Here is a 22,063-nt window from a genome sequence, read left to right as displayed (position 1 = left end):
GAAAATAAATGTAAGAACTGAGGCAGGGTTGGAGGAAGTTTGGCAGGAATGGCCATCTTCCACCTGCCAACCCTCAGCTTTCCTAAAGAACAGGTGGTGTGGGTTTCTTGGCAGGCGGCAATGTAGTCACAGAAGCTGTTGATTTTCTGGATTATTGACAAACCCCAGCTCAGGATGTCTAACTGCAGAAAGTTTTTTTTTTTGGTTTTTAAAGAAGTACAATACCTTAACTGGGGTAAACCAGCATCAGGATCGGTCCAGATGAAAACGGTGTATGCCTCCAATAGGGATATAAATTTGTAAACAGATCTTGATATACAAATGCCTTCAGAAAAAAAAAAATAGCACTAATGCTTATAGCAATCCTCCAATATGTTTCGAACTATTGCAAAGCAAAAATGGATATAAACATGCAAACATGTTTAACCCCTTAAGGACACATGACATGTGTGACATGTCATGATTCCCTTTTATGCCAGAAGTTTGGTCCTTAAGGGGTTAAAGGCAACGCCCCCCAGTTACACAACCTCCTCAAATTTATTGCTGCTACAGCCCTGAACTCCAGAGACTGGAAATTAAGGGTGGAGGGGGAGGAGTGGTTAAGTTGGTAAGATGGTAATTTTTACTTTTTAGATATGAATGAAATAAAACTCACCATATTGTGGAATGGAGAAAGTTAGGAATACTGAAATTTTTAAATATGCCATTCTGGAAGTGTTAACAAGTCTTGGCATTGGGAATCAGTAAAAGGTCAGGTGAGGAGAGGAAGACTGAAAATTTGGCCATGTCCCTCCACCACACCTCCAATCCCTGAGGTAGTTAAACAAACAAAAAAAAAAGAAACAAAAATACAAATAAAACCAAATATGGTGACAGTGCAAACATCGCAAGAGGTCATATGGGCTGTCAGACAGATGATTCTTCAGGATTGGAGTCTGGCAGTGCCTGCCTCTGCTTCAGTTTCCATCGCAGCTCCTCATTAAGCTCACCCAGAGGTGGATGTTCCTCACTTACACCCCCACCCAGCGTTAGCCGGATATATCCATTACTATTAGAGCCTCTAACTCCTGAAAGGAGCATGTGATTAGGTGAATGAAGAGGTGGAGATGGTAAGGGCTGGCCAGGTATCCCATTGCCAGAAGGAGAGGATGAGCCAGTGCTGTTCTGGCAGAGTGCATGGCCTGGCACAATCTTAAGGGAGCCATCAGAGTAGTAGAAAGAAGAGGGATCCCACAGCTTCTCATCAGAGTCTGCACTGGGCAAGCACTTGGGGATTTTGGGTTGGGTGGGCAGCTGGATTGGATACACCAGAGTACTCTCCAACGATTTAGATCCTTTATCCAACTCATCCTGTAACTTTCTGCGTAGATAGACAACAGCCAAAAATAAAGCAAAGCACACTGCCCCAAGAGCTATCACTGTCATCCACACCACGCTCAAACCGTCCATGGGGGCACGAGACTCCAAGGTGAGAGAGGGGGCAGCCACAACAAGAACATCATAACTCTCAGCAGCCAAACGTACTTCTTGTTCTTCAGAGAAGCAACAATATGAACCAGAGTGTTGAGGGCTCACACCAAGGATTACTAGGGCCTGTAGAGTGATATCATATAACACTGAGTCGTTTTCCTCAGTCAGCAACTCCCGTCCATTAAATGTCCATACAGGCTTGGCCAAATTGGAAGTTAGCTGGCAAGGAAGGACAACATTGGTTCCGATAGCCACAGTGATGTTCCTCTGGGAGGGTTTTACTGCAAGGCAGAGGAGAGGAGAAACTAAAGGATTATCAATTTTCTTTCCCCACATAAAAATCCATAAAGGAACATTTAAGTTCTCATTGTGTACTGTGCACTATGCAGACAAACATAACATTTCTTTACACTGTATAATGAATGTAAATATATAAATTTTTGTTAATATCTTACCAGCTTTCATGTATTGAACGTCACACACGGAAATGTCTGCACTTTGAATGTCTTGAAGAAGTACAGACCTACAAAAATATACAGATAACACACGCTTAGTAAAATATACATACATTATCAGTGGATACATATAGTTGTGTACACATGACTGCTTTAATAACCATCTACCTTGTACATTCCCATTGCCCAAAAACCCAGTGTTCGCGTAAATATACAATAAAACAAAAACTCACCTATAGCGTTCTTCGGCTGGCACACAGCGAGTGGTGTTGCGGCTCCAAGCGCAGTAAGGATCTCTGGCAAGAACGCAGTCAGCACAGGAGCGATATTTACTACAGTCTGCTAATGGAAGTTGCACTAGTCCAGACACTGATGCAACAAACAGCAAAGACTGCAAAGGAAGAAAAAAAAAAAAGTCAAAATGGACGAGAAGATGTGGCCATGTAGAAGCTAAAACAATTAAGGGCCAATTTGTGACATACTAAAAGATCTGTGTCTTTTTTTTTTTTTTTTTTTACACATTAGTAACGCCATAGATCTGCTTTTATTAAAAAAAAAAAAAAAAAATTATATGACACCACTGTGATAGGGACTGACCTTGCGACTAGAGAGGACTAAACTGTGCACAGGAAATGATTTGTCAAACACTTGAAGCTCCTCAATTATATGCACTGTGGAGCCCATACTGACTGCTTTATTAACCCAGCCATTTGCTGCAAAACAAAAAGGAAACTGGTTAAATATTTTGTAAGAGAACAAATCAGACAAACACTTCAACACACCCACACAAGGGTGCTATATGCAAGTGGTACCAGTGCATATTGGACATTTCTAGACAATTAACTCTTGCAATAGGTGTGTAAACTGACAAAAAACTATAAAAAAAAACCTATATATATATATATATATATATATATATATATATATATATATATATATATATATATATATATATATATATATATATAAAAAATCAGAGTGAAACTACAATTTTAACTTTAACCCTGGATATTTAAATTAAGAGAACATTAATACAACTATACTACTCCCTAAATTTTATTTATTTATTTTTTTAAATAGTGGTGATGTCTGACCTGTTCCAATGAAGAGGACCTCATATATTTCTCCATCGAGGCCCTTAGTCCTATGTACAGCAATTGTTGTTAAGTTGGTTCCCTTTCTAACAAGCAGTGGGCGGCCATACGCAGGCTGAACAGATTCGTCCATCAGTGGGTGTTTCTTGGCAAAGTTTAGGGTATTATCAGGAAGTTCCAGAGAACTGGTCATCCCATGACGTCTGTGAAGATCTGTAATACACTGCGTAGAGAAGAGGCATATATATTAAAAAACAAAACAAAACAAACAAACAAAAAAAACACAACATAAGGATACTTTAATTTTAGAACCAATTTCTTTTGTCAACTCCCACAAACTGTTTAGGGACTATGTTAAATGACTTATCCTTTCCAGTTCTAAATGTGGAAAAAATAAATAAATCTATGAATGCATTAAGATTTCTAGAGTGATCCAATTAACTCTCAATCTGTAACTTTAGTAAAGTTATCAAAGAGCAGGAGTCAAAGTCAACCCCATAACATTCAATTATAAAATATATTATATTTATAATGAACTAAAAAATAAACACAAAAACCTCAAATGGATTAATGTAACAATCGTTTTTATAGACATGCAATCAAAGCCAGAAAATATGACACTATTTGCAGTTTAATGGCAACAGTTTTTCCTTATTGAGCACTTAGTCAGATGGTGGAAGAAATACGTAAATATGCACAAAACATGCGTAACAGTGGAAATATCTACTTACAGCTCCAGGAGTTGGGAAAGGCACAACATCAGAGTAACGACCCCACTTCTGAGCCTGCTCCCGATATTCCTTGTAGGGTCCATCAAAAACTCTCTGAATGTCCTGAATGGAATACTTGCAAACAGCAGAGACTGCAATGTCACCCCTGAAAGTAAAATAGGATGGCGATTATGAAAGACCATTATACGCATGGATCTATAAACACTTTGCTCAGAGAGCACCAAGATGTAAATTTTACTCATAAAACAAGACTGTCCAACTGTATCCTGAACGTCATGGACATTCACAGATAACGCACAAACTCTGACTTAACACGTTTCAGAGGTCACTGAGAAGACCAAATCAAAATAATGCCAGCAGCCAATTGATATTCTAAATGTTTTTGCTTTTACAGCTTGCAACTCACTATAACATAAAATTACCTTTGGTGGTTACCATGAAACAATTTTGATGGACAGAGGCATGGTATGCAACATGTTCACAAGAAGATATTTCATCATGAAATATGTCACAGTTCTACTTCTCCCTTTTGCACCAGTAAATGTTGCCCAAAGTACTCACCAACGAGCCTGGAAAACTCCATAAAACTGAGTAGATCGCCATTGGTCAGAGTGAAGTGTGAAGACCGACTGCAACAGGTTAAAGTTTAGCTGGATATCAGGGACAGAGCAAAGTAGTCTGGCCTTAAGGAAACTGGTCCACTTTCTCTGTAGAGTGCGAAGGCCACCCTGATCACCCTACAAGAAATGGAGATTTATTTAAAAATATTCTGAATTTTATTTCGTCCATACAATTTTAAACCCTTTATGTCACATGGAGCCTACGTTTCTTGAGACATGGCCTCTTCTACGTACTGCTTTTTACCTGCTTGTTGTATACCATTTGTGGTAAGTTTAAGCCAATGAGAGAAGTTTGGCCCATTTCCACTGCCTTCACCTATAAAGTCTACACATGTATTTATCTAACCAGGTCTGACAGAACCGTGTTTCTCACCTTGCAAACTCTGGCCACCCGAGATACCACCTGCTCACTCGAGCAGTCATATTCAAGAGCGCGTTCCGTAAAGAAGAAATAGATTTTGTCATCATCCCCAAAATCGCTGTCCACACTCTCTGGAATATGAGCAGAGCCCACAAAGTTTGGCTCTAATATTAGAAAGAGAAAAGAATGAGGCAATGGCATATAAAAGAAGCAACCAACAGACATAAGGAGTTGGTGGTTGGGGGAAAGAATACTAGAATTCTAAAAACTGAAAAGGATGACAAAATTCAGAGGTAATGTGAATCCATCCTTAAAAGATTCATATAACAAATACGAGCTGGCCATCATGCAGGATAATGAGGCATTAGAATTTAATGGGTTTAAATTATGCACAAAAATCTTTCTGAGTGCAGGGAAACATTTCATATATTTTTTTAAGCAACAATAGGTCTGATCCATTTGCTCCTTATTCATCCACAGGAGGCAGCACAATATAGCGTTAGACACCAATATGCCTTTCATTCCTGTGCATAGCTGGATCTTGTAATGCTTCAAGCAAGAGCATGTTTTGTTATGCCTAGTTTTCATAAAAATATAATACAGGCGATTGATAGCAGGCAATGTGACCTACATTGGTGCTCAAATGTAGACTACCAAGCGGGTTTGGAAGAGAAAAACAAGAGAAGTGTCATTAACTCACCATTTAACCAAGATGCCAGATACTCTGTCTTCATAACATTGTGTGGTGCCATATTGCGCAAAATCACTGGCTCTGTGCCCAGAAAGTTATTTAGGGTTGCTGAATACAAAGCTCCATCTGCAAAAAAATAAAAAATAAATGAATTAAAAAAAAAAAAAAAAAATATATATATATATATATATATATATATATATATATATATATATATATATATATATATATATATATAAAATTTATTTTATTTTTTTTTATCAATATGTACATAGATGTGTTTCAACCACAGATGTGATGGCACTCACTCTAAATTATATTTCAGTGGATTTTATGCCCGGGTGCTACCACACAATATCAATATACAAATTAAATTTTTCAGAAATGTGAGCACTTGCGGGACTTGAATTAAAATATTTCTATTTTTATTCCATAATGCGAAGTTGTATTCTGTACAAACATTAATATTTTAATTCAAGTTCCAAGTTTTTTTTCCATGAATTCCAATCAAATTATTTTTTACATGGATTGCAACAATGGTCAGGATTAAGAGCCAACTACTCTTTTGCTCACTAAATCCAGATTCCGTTCTCAACCCAAAAAAATTGCCCCATCTGATTTGTCCACCAATTCACAGGATTGCCTGTACAGATTACAGCACCAACCCAAACAAGAACACAATTGCACTCTGTCCCCTAAGAATAAAGGTAGGTACATACCAACAATTAATCCAGTGTGAGCTATAGCTGGATCATAAGGACATTTTCCTTTCCCATCTTCCAAGTTAATGCTATCCAAAGTGAATCCAGATAGTTCCTGGTAGAAACAGTAAAAAACATAACATTTAGACAACATTTCACATGTACCATAGAAAGTTAGTTGAACATCCAAATGGATTGCATGTATTAAATATCATGAAATATAATTCCATTATCAACACGTAACTATACACAAGGACGTTGCACATTGAGAAAGGGACGGTGTCCTGAAAACGTTTATTATTATTTCATGTTCCAAGGGTGTTCCAAGAGTGGACCCGATCTACTAAGCTAGACACGGCTTTTTCTATGTTTTTGCTGCTTAAACATGCACTCTATCACAGTTAATAAAAATGCACACAAAATATCCAACTTCTCACTTCTCACTTACAACTATAAATATGTCAGGGCCAATGCAGACATTTGACTGCTCTTAGTTACATTTATGAGGAGGAGGGTTTAAGACAGAAACAAAATACTTACTATATAGGCACACTTGGGTTGGAAGGCATATGTTCCACACGTGATGATATGAGTTTGATTAAACTCTTGCAGGAAGCGGATGTAGTTAAAACATTCAGTCTAGAACAGAAAATTCTGGATTAACAGGGCATCAGACAAGCTAAAACTCATGAGTCTTATTAGCAATGCACAGGACATTACGTCTTCCTTTTTACAATTCTTTTTTTTTTTTAATCCCATTAGTAGGATTCCTTCATTAAAAAAAAAAAAAATAATAAAAATATAAAATAATAATATATAAACCAAACAACATTCTCCTACTTGATAATTTGCTTATGAAGAAAGCCTACCAGAAGAGTGCGGTTTACTTGAGTTCTTAGTGAACATCAGTTATCCAGGTTTCGTAGCTCAAGTATTATAACAGTGTTAAAGAAAGATAGCACTCCAGGGACTTTGTAACAAAGTTGAAAAAAACGTAGCTTTTATTCAGGCAACTGCCACAGTGGATCAACGTTTCAGTTCTGTATCAGAACTTTCGTCAGGATATCCTAGTCTGTTTGCATTACAGCCCTTAGTACTATTGACTAACACTATAGGATATAGTTTATCAATGCTTTAGTCCTCTAACCTGCACATTAAACAGGATTAACTAGCAAGGTTAAGGTAAATGAATACCATTAAAAAATAGAAATATGGGGAAAAAAGTACAGATTGGTGCTACGATCACCTAGTGTGAATCACTCAACCACACAAACATGTTTTAGAGTGCTCTCACCACTATATATTTTCTGTGCACTTTAAATGAATACCATGCAGAGAGATTTATTTTTTAGGCAGTTACTGCGGAAACCTTTCCACAAGTTGCCACAGTTATTTAAATATGAAAAAGAATATTTAATGTGAAAGTGTTTGATTTACTTAGATTCACGGTCTCCCCATCCCCACACTCTCCAAAATAGATTAAAACTTCTATAAAAAAAAAAATGTATCGTTATTCCAGCACAGGGAGAGTCTCCTTGTGGGTACTCTCTCCGCTTCCAGTGAAGTCATGAGTAATAATGCCTTTTGCCCAATACAGTGCTTTGAGGAATCTCTGCCAATTAAACACTTCATTATAAAGCATTAACCATGTTTGGCGTCATTGTGCTGGACATGCTGATGCCGAACAAGAAGACCTTATGTTTGAAGGCCTTTATGAAGAAGTATCTTCAATGTAAACATCAGTGTCTTATGAACAATTATTTTTTACTAAAACACTTAATTAAATGGAAGTTGTATTGGGCCTTACGGTGTCTCTAAAGCCTATTAGAGCACTCCTACATTTTGGGCCGCTATTGCAGGATTGTATGAGCAGATCACAGGCAATTGCATTTCCTCTTAAATACATGGGAGAAAAAAACAAAACAAAAAAAACAAACAACCCAACAACAAAGTTTTAACAATCCTTTGCATGCAATAACAAGAAGCCCTCTAAGTTGATTTCTGCTCAACAAGTCAATCACAATGGCATTACTTAATTGATGTTAATCCAATTAGCTCACTGGTTATCCAGTACAGTAAGGTTAACCTGATTCAACCAGCTCTAAAAGAGCGATATAGGGAAAACAACACCACAAGACACCATGTCAGACTTACAAAATAAGGTCACATTACAAGACTAGTTGCAGCGTGCAACAGGAGCATGATTCATCTTGGTGTTTAAGATTTCAATGAAACAGATTGTTAAACATTGGTTTACTTCTGTTCGTCATAGAAAGATTTACAGTGCTCTGCTTTACCATATTCTAAAAGCTCTTTGTTTCACACACAACGCATAGATTATTATAGATACTGCATTTAGAAGTAAGAACTTTTATTCAATACCCTTCTCTAGACTCTCTTTACCCCAACCTCCTAATTTTTAAATGGTTTCCTTTTCCTTAAAGTAGCACTCTACAAGTTTGTATTTCTAACTCCAGAGTGTTAATATAATTAGATTATTGGGCCCCCTTAATAATCCAAAATAAAGTATTTTACTCTCACTTTCCCCATCACACTAGTCTCACTGCAGTCACTCAGCCTATGCGGAGATCATTAGTATCGATGCTAATCTAATGCGTCACCTTAAGGCAGGGCTTGACAAATCCAAGCCGCCCGTCCACCCGCGGACCATGTAGGCGGCCGGCTGAGTGAGCGTTGTAGCCGGCCGCCCTAAGGTTCATGGAGGCGGCCGGCTGAGTGAGTGTTTTAGGCAGCCGCCCTGGGCTTTATGGAGGCGGCCAGGGGCAGCGTGCAAGGGAGCAGTGATCTTCCAGTGGCCGCTCTCTGCTCCCTCGCGCTGTTTAATGATGCCGGGAGATGGAATATGACGTCATGCCGGCCAACGCATTACAGGGAGAAGCAAGTAGCTGCATGGTAGATTACTGCTCTCTCTCACACAGGAATAGCAGTCCCACTGGACCCCAGGGAAAGTCCACTCAGCTCTCCCAAAGGTAGGGAGGCTGGAGGGTTTTTAAATAAAATATAAAAATTTGTGAGTGTATGTGTATGCGTGAGTCAGTGTGCGCGTGTCTGTTTAGGTACCTGCCCCCCTCCGATCAAATGATTGGTGTTTTTACTCACTCCCCCACACCGTGCAGGGCTTGTCCCGCCTCCACTGCAGAGTTCATCAATCTTTATGATCTCAGCTAAGCCAATGCTTTCCCATAGGAGAGCATTGGGAGGATATTGCGCATGATCTGTATGGGTAACATTAAGCGCGTCCATGCAGAGCACTGACACAGGACTCTATAGTGGCCGTCTGAGTGATAGCCACTAGAGGTCTTAGTAGGCAGCAATGTAAACACTGCCTTTTCTCTGAAAATGCAGCGTTTACATTGAAAAGGCTACAGGGACAGGCTATAGTCATCAGAACCACTACATTAAGCTTCATAAAAAAATAAAAAAAATAAAAGGGGCTCCTAACTTTTTTTGTTGGCTCCTAGATTCAAAACAAAATTTGGCGAGCCCTGCCATAAGGAAACATTGGGTGATTTGTGTGTATTGGCAGCATTACCTAGTAGAGATACATTGAGTCAATGAATCTCTGTGGAGAAAATTCATCTCTCCAAGCAATCTTTGCAGGACCTCATCCAGGAAGTCCCTCTAGTGGCTGTCCGGGTGACAGACACTAAGGGTGGCGTTCGGCAGCAATGTAAACATTTTCCTAGAAAGGGCAGCGTTTATACTGCTCAACCTGCTGGACAGGCTGTATGGACCAGAACCACAACATTAAAATGTAGAAGTTATGGTGCCTAGATTGATCCTTTAAAAATGTTTGTCCTTTTGTTATGTGAGCTACCAGTACATGCCCTGTACCTCAAGCTAAGGTTATATTGGCACTCTCTGTACCTTTTGTGAGTTACAGCACCGTTTTACATTGCAAATGAGTCACTGCACCCAGACAGCTTCATTGAGAAGAAATGGTTTGGAAGCCTCAGTGACCAGAATATACAGTAATAGTGTAGATTAAAGGGTTTTAACTTGTTTTCTGGTCTTCTATTGTTACATTAAACTATACTTTGTACACTGAATACCAAATTAAATAAATAAATAAAAAAATCTAGTAAAATCTAGTCATTAAAATGTAAACAAAAAGGCCCTTCAATCCCAAACAATGCATTACCTGATTATTTTTTCCCTTTTGGATACATTCCAACTTCTTATCCCCTGGAGCTTCCCAAATAATCTACAGAGAAAAGGGTGTAAGCAATTAATTTCAACATAAAACAAGACCTCATATGGGAGTGAGAGAAGGGACAAAGTGCATAATTTACCTAAAATACAACTTGTTACTTTTGCTTTATTTCTCTCATTTAGCATGATAAATAAATAAAAGACGTTATCTGCTTCCCAACAGGGTTCTACCTCAATTGAACAAATTTAGGCAAGGGTTCAACTTAATGTAAGGGTGTGTCCATTTAAATAATGCACCTCCATTTACACAATCTACATTTACAAAAACACACAAATTTGAAATACAAAGCATTCTGCACTCTAAATGTTTAGGTGTGAGTAGAGTGGGATTTCTCATTAGGCGGGGTAGGGCAAGTCCAATTAATACAGTATTTAAAACTGGACTTTAGAATACTGTGCCTACAGGCACCTAGCATGTAAATCTGACCTGGTCCTGGGTGTGTGAAATAACAAAACCACCCAGTCCCACAAGCAACAGATCATAGTATATAAGAATGGAAAAAGTACGCTCCACAGCCTTGATGCCCACTGAGGGAGTAATTGTATGGTTATTATAAATATAGATACTACTTAATGAGACATGCCTCCCTCATGATGGTATGTATGTCTTTGTATCCTGTTTGATGTTGGTTTCTATGCTGTATCTGTGTATGTATATAGATATGTTATGTTATTTAAAATAAAGTAAAAAAAAAAAAAAACACACCACCGAAACAGAATTTTCCTTAGAAAATATTCAACGGTTTTATAATCCGATGTGCAATCTGGGCAATGTTCCTAAAAGTGGAGCAATCAGCAGGGATATTCAACAGGTTTAAAATATTAGAACTTTCCCCCCAAAATTGTTCCTTATATAGAAAAAACACAGCATTGATATGCTCACCGGGGGTCTTAATTCCTTTCCAATGTTATTGAGGTCCAGACTAAATATGACTTCTCGTGCACCCACATACAAAGCTCCCCGACTTTCATCCAGAGTCAGAGTCATGAAGTGTGAGATGCCACCACGCCAGGACAGGCGCACCTCTGACACTCCTAGAGGACATGGGTGAGAAAGTTTTATTTAGACAAGCACACATTATCAAAAATCAGCATAGATAAATTACGGTTTCATTATTCATGATAATACAAAGTGGTAAATTCTGAGACTTGTTGGAAGAACACCACAGACTGCTCCCAGCCTCATCTCCTCTGGGTCATGTGATTTGTCACAGGCTGCAATGCCATATGGGAATATGAAATATAATTACAGCATGACATCACCCCTCAATGGAGAGAGTGGTGCGCACAAACAGGTGACATCAGCCCGGAGCCTCCAAGATATTCCATTCTAAAGAAGCTTTTAAAAATCCACATACACGACAATGGGCTGTTCTTTGACGGAAAATTATAATGATTTAGTCATTGTGTTTTAAAATAGCCTATACAACGTAAAAATAATTTTACTGAAGTCGCAGAATAAAATAAGTAATGCATGTTAATATGTGCCAATATTTTAACTAGCGAGGAAGATAGGTGGACCTGCACTGTACCAATATTATATTTGAAAAGCTGGCTACTTATTGGATTTCAGTGCCTAGATGTGAGCAATGATTTGGTAGTAATAGGGTTAACATAGGTTTCCCTTCTGCAGAGCCCCATGGATTCAGCTTTTACAAAAATAGAGTAAGCAAAGCCTCTTTAATCATCTATCTAGACAAGAAAGAAAGGGGGAAAAAAATTACACATTTTTATCCAACAGAGTAGAAGGAATTGCTGGCTTCTGAATTTAGCTGCAGTTTGCAAGAGAAACAACTGCTCTGTGAAGCTTTCTCTGCCTTGTTTATGGTCGCTGAAGGAAAGCAGAGATATTCTCAAAGCGGCTTCTCTCTTCATCTTCATGCAATCTTAAAAGGAACAGTCTGAGGGGGGAGGAGTTGGGCCAATCCCAAGATAACTGCAGTTGCACTGTAGCTGCGGCTTTCTAAGCTGGTGAGGTCATCTGGCGATGGAAATATGGGAGAGCCATGTCTCTAGATGCTTACAGTGCCTGTCATTGTATTTGTGCGTGTCTGATGAAAATGATCTTAAAATCTTTAAGAATGTTCTAGTAGACGATCAAATGCACTAAGCTGGCCTAGGCTGCATCAATCAAAATTTGTTAGTTTCCATTAGACATTTGAGGCTGAGCTCATTTTTTTCTGTCTTTAGTTACTAAGATGCAAGATGCTGAACATCATGTAGGAAAGTGTCCTTATCCTCTTCCATGATGCTTGCTGTGCAAATAAGAGGGAGGGCTGGCTGAGAGGTCTTTGCCACTTACAGGTCCTTATAGAAGCTGAAGATACTGTGGGTTTTGGTCTACTGTCCTATCATACAAGGTGGGTTACTCTGCAGTAAGATAACTCAGGTTATGTCTGACACACGAAGAGCGCTTCAGCAGCCCTGAAAGAGCCGTCTCATTTGCTGGCAAACGAAAACAAACTTTTCTGGTGAAGTGCACGTCAGTTCTGGCCAACCTTCTTACATCTGGAGTACTTACCTCCCAATATTGTGAGATATATACAGAGGATTGGAAAAATTCTGCAGCTTACCACTTTAGAACCATCTGGTAGAATATGGTTTACAATGTCTTCGAATTTAGGATTGCTGCACTTAATTGAGATACTACTTGAAAACTGTCTTGTGGGGGACAAGCTACAGGTATATTCTGTTACCAAAATGGAATTTTTAAAAAAAAAAAATTTCTCAATACATTTTTTTTTTTTTAGAAGTAAATAAATAAGAGGGGTACAAGCTCACCAGAAAAATGTACGGTTTTCCGTGGTATCATGCTCCATCCACTGACTCCATTACTCAGCAGCAGTACGACGACCTCAATGTATCGAAGAATCATTACTGTGGTATTCCGCACTCCTACTCTGTCCAATGGAGCCTGGCGAGAATAAGAGTTAATTAGAGGGGAGAATAAAGGAAGGCACTCAAAAAAAATATAGGGCAAGGAATCAGTTAATACAACATTACTAACACTGAACACAAAACACCTACATAGAATTGCAGAAGTTCCTTTCAATTATAGGAGACCAGTTGGTGAACAGTGCTAAAATCTAGACCAGTTCAAAGTCAATGGCTTTGTATTGTCTATATTTTAAGAGCAGTCTGAGTCATAATGCACAGACAAGCTTTAAGATTCATTGACCAAACATTATGAATCTGCAGGAAGTGGTCACTCATTGCATGCTTCCCCTCCCCAGATTAGCCAAGGAGAGTCATAGCCCCCTAAGGAGAGAGGAAAAAAAATAAAATAAAAAAAACACACTGGTCTAGTGTGTTATTGCTGCCACTCCTGTAGATCTACTGCACTTTGCATGCAAGTCATATTTTCTTTTCTCACTGTCCTTAGCCCAATCAGGTCAACACTCCGCAAATGGCCTTTTGCACTAGCACTAGCACCTGATTGTTTTTTTCTTATCTAGTTATAGCTTCCTACAGGTTCCAGGAATCTTTTCCTATACAAAACACTATTTCAGTGAGGAAGTCTATGTAGACATTCACATATCCTTATTTATTTAATGAGCACATTTAAGATCACAGACACGAACAGAAAGCCAGTCAAGTGTATTACTTTAGATGAGCTGCAATGCATTAACAGACACTCAGATGGTGTCAAGCAACCCAATCTGCAACAGAGTACTCCACCAGGCCAAAGGGCACACTGCCTCAGGCTATATCAAATGACACGTTATGGATATTATCATCATACGCTATAAAACTGTAACAGGACCTCTTAAATGCTAAATAGATGTGCAATAATGACATGTGCAGCTGCAGGACAGAGTACCGCATGGCAGAATGCTTAGATGGTCAAATGATGGGGGATCTTGAAAACTAGGATGGTCTAGTGAAGTCCTTGCTACTTTATAACTTTAACTAGAGCGTCCCTAGAAGGCAAGCGTGCTGCCTCCAGGGTCTGTGTTTCAAGTCAAATAAATAAATTGTGTATTATTGGGTTTCATCAACCCCACTGTATCCCAAGGAGCAGCCCAGTACAAACAGGGGAAGGTGGGGGTTTAAAACAGGATACACTTCCTGGGGATTTGGTTAGCTGGCTTTAAAAGCCATATTTCCTCCTCCTAACAAAGCCTGCTTCCCCCTTCATTAGGGAGGAGGAGTAGGGAACGAGCAGACTTAACTCTTCCTACAGGAAGCTTCACAGCTAGAGGAAAGAACAGACCACTGCACATTATAAAATATACACCGAGATAATGGCACAGCCCAATATTCCAACAGCAATCATGAACGGCCCTGTATAACAAAACCCAGCATTCTATAAAAACCATAGTCAATGATACTGAGCAACACTGGTCAATATTCCACAAGTAAAGATAATAAGATTGCACAACACTAACACAATCTTTGCACTATATGATGAGGTGCAATATTCCTTAAATGCCATACAGCACTGTAGAACGGAGCCCACCATACATACCATAATATGGATAATGGAACACTGTGCTGAATCATGCTGCCTGATACTCCATATATCAAAGATAAAGACACACTGCACTTTACAGTACAGCCCAATAATCCATAAAACAAAGAATTAAATCTTCACAGTATAACAGTCCGATAGTCAAGAAAATAAGAGATAATACTACGTTGGATGGAATAATGGACCCTAAAATTTCAAAATACAGATATAGAGTAATGCTTCACTATATAAAACAGTCAAAAATGCCATTGCGGAGAAGTACTCACTGCGTAATGTATTTCAATATTCCATAAACAAAGATAATGACACACTGCATTTTCCATTAAACCAGATCATAACGTGCACTGTATAATACAGGCCAGCATTCGATAAACAGCAAATGTGTCACAGTTTATGGAATATTGGGCTAGTTTATACACCGGTAATGACACATTTATTGAATAATAATGTAGGCACTGAATAGTATGGTTAGTTTTATTTACCAGTCACAGACAGATGAATTCTGGAGACATCTGCAAAATTCAATCTTGGTAAATAAAATATATGGTGCACATGATTAGATAATGGGAGGGTATGCTACAAACACTGAATATCCTGCACTATCTAATAATACAGAGAACATAGCACACACTTTAGATAATGAATGTACTGCTGGCAGGAGATTCCATTATAATAAACTGTAGTCTGGTTACAGGGTCTGGGGTTTCTGATCAACAGGTAAGGGTGCTGTTCCCCAGGATTACTATACATAGATGAAACAACCAACATATTTAGCAGAGTATTGTTATTCTCGCCACACTCTGCTGCTTACATGGGGTTACCAACTACATTTCCCATAGTGCTCAGTTTACCAGGTAAATCAAGTCTAAAACACGTGGTGTGCAGTTTGCGGTCACTGGTCTAGAAGGACCAATTTCACTTGACATTATAGCTAGATTTTAGTCCTAATAGGTTAAAACGCCACTCCAGCTCGGCAATAAACAAGTGCAAAATCCCATCAGACAAGCATTCAGTGCTAAAACAGCCTAGGTCAGCTTGTTATTATAGAGTTCTATAGAACATACAGGATCAGGTTTACCAAGTGTGAAAATTCTAGGGTTTCTTAATAAGGCCTTTTCACTTGATAGGAAACAAGAAACTATTGAGAAAAAAAAAAGCTGTAATTCTCACCACTTCAGCCAACACCTTAGTCAAATTGGCCTATCATCTCCTTGTTCAGAGTTTTTAGTAAACTAGTACTGAGACAAGACGTGACGTGGACAATTCAGTTAGATGCACAGATTTTTATTTGTATATAGATTCTGCAGATTAACTCCTTAAATGCTAAAATGGTTCACAGGCCACCACTCAATATTTTGGAGTCAGGAAGCTTTATAAAATGTTGAAGTCTGATGTTTTAACACAGATAGAAACAAGAAAAAAATAAATAAATAATAAAAAAACATCCCACACAACCACAAACTGACAAAAAACAAAACCACAGATAACAAAAAACAGAGAAACTGCCTGTTTGAAAAACTCAAAGCTTGGTTATTTAAACATGATTTTGCAATTCACTATAATTTGGTATTTAGTGAATAAAGCCCAGAGACACGCCACAGCCAGGAGCCAAGCCTACGTTCTGTACTAAACAGGACAAAGCTTCAGAGATTATGTCTATGAGCTAAGTCCCCATTATTGCTGGTTAATTGGAACATCCACCCATTAATGAAATAGATAATCCAAAACCTCCCTCTACTGTCCTGAACCTCCATGAACCAGGATAAAGAGAAATAGAAGAATGGGGGTACAAAGCAAGTAAAATTATGGAGGTAAAGTTTTGCATTCTACAATATTCATGGTCTATAAAGTTACCGGTCAATTAAGCTGTTCTTTTGTTGCAAATATAACTGAAAAACATACAGGCAGAAAAGCCAAGGAGTAATAGTATAGAACAGGGATAGGCAACCTTTAGCACTGCAGATGTTTGGACTACACCTCCCATGATGCTTTGCTAACATTATGGTTGCAAGAGCATTGTGGAAAATGTAGTTCACAGCAGCTGGAGTGCCAAAGGTTGCCTACCCCGGTATAGAACATGAAGGATCCAAACAGCTGTTCTAATTTTTGTAATAAGCTTGGATTTAAGACATCTGGATCAAAGTTAAAATTGCGGGGCTATGATACAGACTAGACCGACTGTGCTAAAAATATGTGCACTATAGCTGGCCTGCAGCACCTGGGGATAGGATTAAATACTTTATACAATTTCATAGTCAGGGCTGCCATCAGAATTCTTGTAGCCCCTTACAAGCCCACTGGCTTGGCTTCTGAAAACACTTATAGAAACAGACACTTATCAGCTACCAGACAGAAATAAATAGAATTACACACAATACTAAACACACACACACACACACACACACACTTTATTTAGAAATCTTGCTTTTAGTTACCATTTGCAGCTAGTGGGTGGCTACCCTGGGGTCCAGTGGAGATTAGGCTGGGACAGGGCTGCAGCTCACAAGTCCTGTGCAGCGTCCATAGGGGGAGGGAGGAAGTGATATGACAGCAGTCTTTCCCAGTGTTACTGCACAGAGTTTAAGAGGGGAACGTGCAGTCTGGCAGTGTAGGCTTGACCAAGCCCCTTGATGTAATATTGGCGGTCACCCACAATGGCAACCCTGGTTATGGTTTTCAGCATTGTCTATTAAAGCATTAGATTTTAAGTAAAACCATGGGTGTTTACTGTAACCTCCAGCTATAGTTCGACTACATCTCACACAAAAGTATTTGTCCAGCTATACAGTCTAGCAGAGAATAGTGTACGTTTTAGTCTAAACGCTGGGTGCCACACTGACACCCCTCATATAAAGCAAGGCTACACTAAAGCCATACAATTTGAGATAGATGCATTTGATATGGTGTAAGGTTCCTGTGTTAGGTATTAACATTTTTTTAATTAGTATAACAGTTCTATCTTCCACAATTTCAGCTACTCTTGCCAAAATACAGACCAACTGTTGACTATCCGTTTTCTAAACACTGAATTGTAGTTAATTAAAAAAACAAATTGTGAAATATAGACTAAAAATGCTGAAAACATAGCCCAGTTGAAGAATTTTTACGAATTCTCTATATTTTTGTCTATATTTTGCCTTCGGTTTTTAATTCAGTACAATTTAACGTTTCCAGTTACCAATGATCTGTAGCCAGTGATTTGAGAAGTAGGTAGAAATGAACGGGAGGGGGAAAACGACACTAAATGGAGATTAACTAGATCTAGTGAAAAGAAAATGGCAAAAATGAAACGAAGGAGAATGCAAATGAAATGGAGAAGACCTCAGCTGAGAGACATAGCAAGATAAAAGGGAAGGTTGGGAGAAAGCGGAGAGTGAAGGAAGAAAGACGTGAGACTGAAAAATATGTATAAAAATATGAAATTCTGTGAATTATGAGAATTGCAACATTTATGCCAGAGAAGACAAACCGGAAACATTTATGCTTAATTTCATCTAGATTTTAGGATTTGCTGTTCATGTTTTTTTCCCCCATACCAATTTGACTTTTTAATTAAAAGTGAATTGAACAATTTATACAAGAAAATGGTCTCTACTTATGACCTAAAATAATGAATTGTAGCTTTACTGGCAATGAGTTTGGTAGGGTGATTACGGTTTATATGTGGAGTCATAATCCAGCTCAGAGAGGCTGAAACGGAAGGTAACAAGAGAATTTCAAGTTGATGGCTGGGGAGGAAGAAGGATATTAAGGGCCATTATAATAAATACTGCAAGCTGTGAGTAGGCTGTGTGGCTGAGCATTGGGAAACAGAGTCCAAAAGAGCTTTCAAAAGGTTATCCATGTCAGTATTAGATTTAAATAAAATGCACAGTCAGGCACTCACCCCCAGTGCTCGGCAAACATCAGATCAATCTCAGCTAGGTGTAAAATCTGCCCACAAACCACTGCATCCCCCTCCTTTGCTTCTGCCAAGAATACAAACAATAGCCAGGAGGAACCGTAAACTGAGCTCTTTCATATGTGAAGCAAGAAAGGCCTGTCAGAATCCGTGCCAGAGCTGGAGACTTGCATACACATGTTGGGCCTTTCATTTCAGGGGAGGTGCAATAACAAGTGAGGATTTAAACTGTAATAAGTATCTGATGAATTGACAGTATAATTACAGAATATATATATATATATATATATATATATATTTTATGTTTTAATTTTATTTAGTGCAGATCGATCACAGAGCTATTAGACAAGACCAAACAGGTTTCAGAAAAGAGATGAGAACACATCAGGCACCCCAGTACTGCAGAGTGGATCTGTGTTTTATGGAAGGTGATGGAGATTAAAACCACAGATGAGATGAAACTGGGCCTATACAGCATTTGCTGCAGCCAGAGCCATAGCTTGTCTTATGAAAATAAAAGCACAATTTTACATCTTTAAAAATCACCAAATACAGTACCTTATTTACCCAAAGATCATAGCAGTGTTTCTAACCCTAAATATTTAAGGAGAATACCTAGCATAAAACTTGCTTTGCTGCAAAAATGCTATATTTGGCTTTACAACTAAGAGAATGAGTTAAAAGTGGGATGGCATACATTGTATTTTTCTTAAAGGGCCCTCTTATTTATTTATTTCTGGTATTTACAAATCATTGCACAGTAAGCAATGAGCACATTAAAAAAAAGTATAAGTTCACTAAACACTAAATTGTAAAGCACCAAAAATAAAATAAAGAACACAAAAACAAAACACACACAAAATTTAGACAAAAACAGCAGAGGTTTAAAAATACCCCAATTTGGCTATAGTCACAACCCAACTTTACAAACCTCTATTTTGCAATATCAATTGGCTACAATACGGAGTATAGTGAATATAACGTTAGGATTAAATTAATATTGGTAATGGAGGGGATAGCAAGAATATTTGGTGACTTGCTAGATTGAGAGAGAGAGACAGAGAGAGAGAGAGAGACTGGGTGCCAGGAGGTCACTTGGGTTCACTACTTGGGTGACTGAAGGGGAGGGGGGTTAAGGGAGGGGAAAATTTTGTTTTGTTTAAAAAAAAAAAAAAGGCTCTGGTAATAGGGAAGATATCAGGCATTTGTTTTGCGAAAGTCATGAGAGATAGGGTATAGCAGTTTAAATAAAATAAAAATCAACAGGCCACAATATGTATATAGGTGCAGACAAGGGTGGAGTCAAGAAGCATGAAACATGGCAACAAGCCTACATTTTGATCAGGAAGCTTGAGTAAACACATTTTAAAATAAAATAACACAGGGTGTATTTGTGGCCTTTACCAGTTCCAGTAGCGGAGGACAAAACACAAGAAAAAAAAACAAAGACACACAAATAAAACCCTAAAGCTACTGAGTTCTAAAATGTACCATTACCACTGTAACAAAAGTATAGTAAAAGTGATCCTATTTCCTTTTTACGGGTATTGAGCTCAGAGAGAGGATTCTCAGAGGTCACCTGGGTTCTCCTTTTCCTGCACCAATGATTCTGAGGTGCTGACCTAGGAGAAACAGTATCTTAAAACGAAAAGTATTATAGACTATTCCAAAATGGTCATTTCAGAAAAACTACTGAAGACAGCCAAACACATTGCTTTGTTCAAGCTCAGCAAGCTTTGGAAGTTATACTGCTCCAAAATCAAAATGATCAGACCGCTTCCCTTACCAATCTAACTGATTTAAAGACCAAAGCTTGCAGATTGAAACCAATGGGCATCAGCAGCACTGTATCGTGGCCATCATCGAGTTGCATTGTAAAATAAGTTTCAAACATACAGTAAAACGCAAAATCAAAGGGTCGCAATAAAATGTTGGATAAACTAATGAATCTATATACTTGCCTCACATGGAAACATTTGTAGTTTGAAATAAACCCTCATGATTTATCAAGATAAAACTCTACCTCTATACCAATAAAGTAGAGACTTAGACCAGTTTATTAAAAAATAAAAAAATAAACCTTAGGCGTGGATATGGGAAACTTGCAGAGTACTAAATATTTTTGTAAAGTCAGTCCTATAAATTGCATATTATGATGCCAGAAAGGTTAAAACCACCCACTTCTGGCAATGTAAGAGGATTACGTTCTACTGGATACTAAAATTAAAAAAGATGCCTCTGACAAGTCACAATTGCACATTACCAGAGGCTCATACACACATACGTGCAAGTTTTACACACTAACGCTTCTCCCCAGCCCCCCATATATACAAACATTTCCACTCCCCTCTCTACAGTCCAGACTACTGTGCTAGTCAGCAATAAATCCCTGCCCCCAAACTACACACACACACACACAATCTGACACCGCAAAAAGGATAATCTGCAGCAATACAAGCAGCCCACACATAATATATAGCAGGATTGCAATGCTCACCTTCTCCCAGACTGCTTGGGTTTGGCTGATCCCAATAGTCTAAACTGCAGATACTGTAATATTCCAAGACAGAACTCACTGGAGGTTATCCTGCATGGAACTGTACGAATGCACACAGCTGGCTCCACACAGCTTACAGCGATCCTCAGTCTCCTCCTGGGTAGCGCAGTGCAGCTTACGGAGAACCAGGAGCCCTGGAGCAGGACTGGTGCAGTGATGCCAAGATCAGTTTGGGTAAAATGCACAAACCGGCATCAGGAACAGATATCCCCAGACTAGGTTCCCTCGCAGTGAATGCAGCACAACCAAAGCACGATTCATATACTGCTTGCCAATGGCAACTGTGGCTCACTCGGATATCGCCAAACCTCTCTCCACGCTGGATAAAAAAGAATCTTGCAGAGATCTCTCCTCTCCTCCTCTGCTCCCTTCTCATCTTTCCTTGCCAATTTTCCCTCCCTTATCCCAACCCCCAGAACGTCATTATGTGGGGGAGGGAAGAACTTTAAAGAAACAGGATCAGATTTCGCCTCTGTATAAATGCCTCTATTGTCCCATGTAATCCAGAGAGGTCAGACTCTAAGTGGAGAGCCCACTGGGGAGAGGTTGTGTTCTCTATTATAATGTGCTTTCATGGCTTTGTAGTAATTCATTACTGCTTTGTACAGTAATCATACTGAGTACAAACACTCAAAAGCTCCACAAAAGCGCTGTATTGGAAAAGCCAATAATTTGAGGTTACAATAAAGACTTTGGAAACATAAGTAAATTGGAAAATAATTCCTAATTGATCTATTTGGACATAATTTGAAATTTTTTGGTCAATTCTCCAAAATGT

General features: G+C 38.7%; 1 protein-coding gene across 3 annotated transcripts; it reads right to left on the bottom strand.

Moving 5' to 3' along the window:
* Positions 1-504: 504 nt before the first annotated feature.
* On the bottom strand, positions 505-21,719 carry SEMA4C (semaphorin 4C). 3 transcript variants are annotated; one of them, XM_063448594.1, is made up of 15 exons: positions 21,305-21,719; positions 13,138-13,270; positions 11,240-11,391; positions 10,286-10,348; positions 6,664-6,762; positions 6,142-6,238; positions 5,432-5,548; positions 4,744-4,895; positions 4,312-4,487; positions 3,751-3,895; positions 3,020-3,242; positions 2,523-2,638; positions 2,159-2,316; positions 1,926-1,993; positions 505-1,751 (listed from the first exon to the last, which is right to left on the bottom strand). In XM_063448594.1, the coding sequence occupies exons 2-15, from the start codon at positions 13,229-13,231 to the stop codon at positions 907-909; spliced, it is 2,505 nt and encodes an 834-aa protein (XP_063304664.1). In that variant the 5' UTR covers positions 13,232-13,270; positions 21,305-21,719; the 3' UTR covers positions 505-906. The 3 variants fall into 3 exon arrangements, with proteins under 3 accessions (XP_063304664.1, XP_063304663.1, XP_063304662.1); XM_063448593.1 differs by having other exon boundaries at positions 21,226-21,718; XM_063448592.1 differs by lacking the exon at positions 21,305-21,719 and adding an exon at positions 17,263-17,318.
* Positions 21,720-22,063: the final 344 nt, after the last annotated feature.

The sequence above is a fragment of the Pelobates fuscus genome, chromosome 3, assembly GCF_036172605.1.
Source record: "Pelobates fuscus isolate aPelFus1 chromosome 3, aPelFus1.pri, whole genome shotgun sequence".
Taxonomy (NCBI): domain Eukaryota; kingdom Metazoa; phylum Chordata; class Amphibia; order Anura; family Pelobatidae; genus Pelobates; species Pelobates fuscus.
Note: the sequence above shows the minus strand (reverse complement) of the source record. Positions and strands in the feature narration are given on the sequence as shown.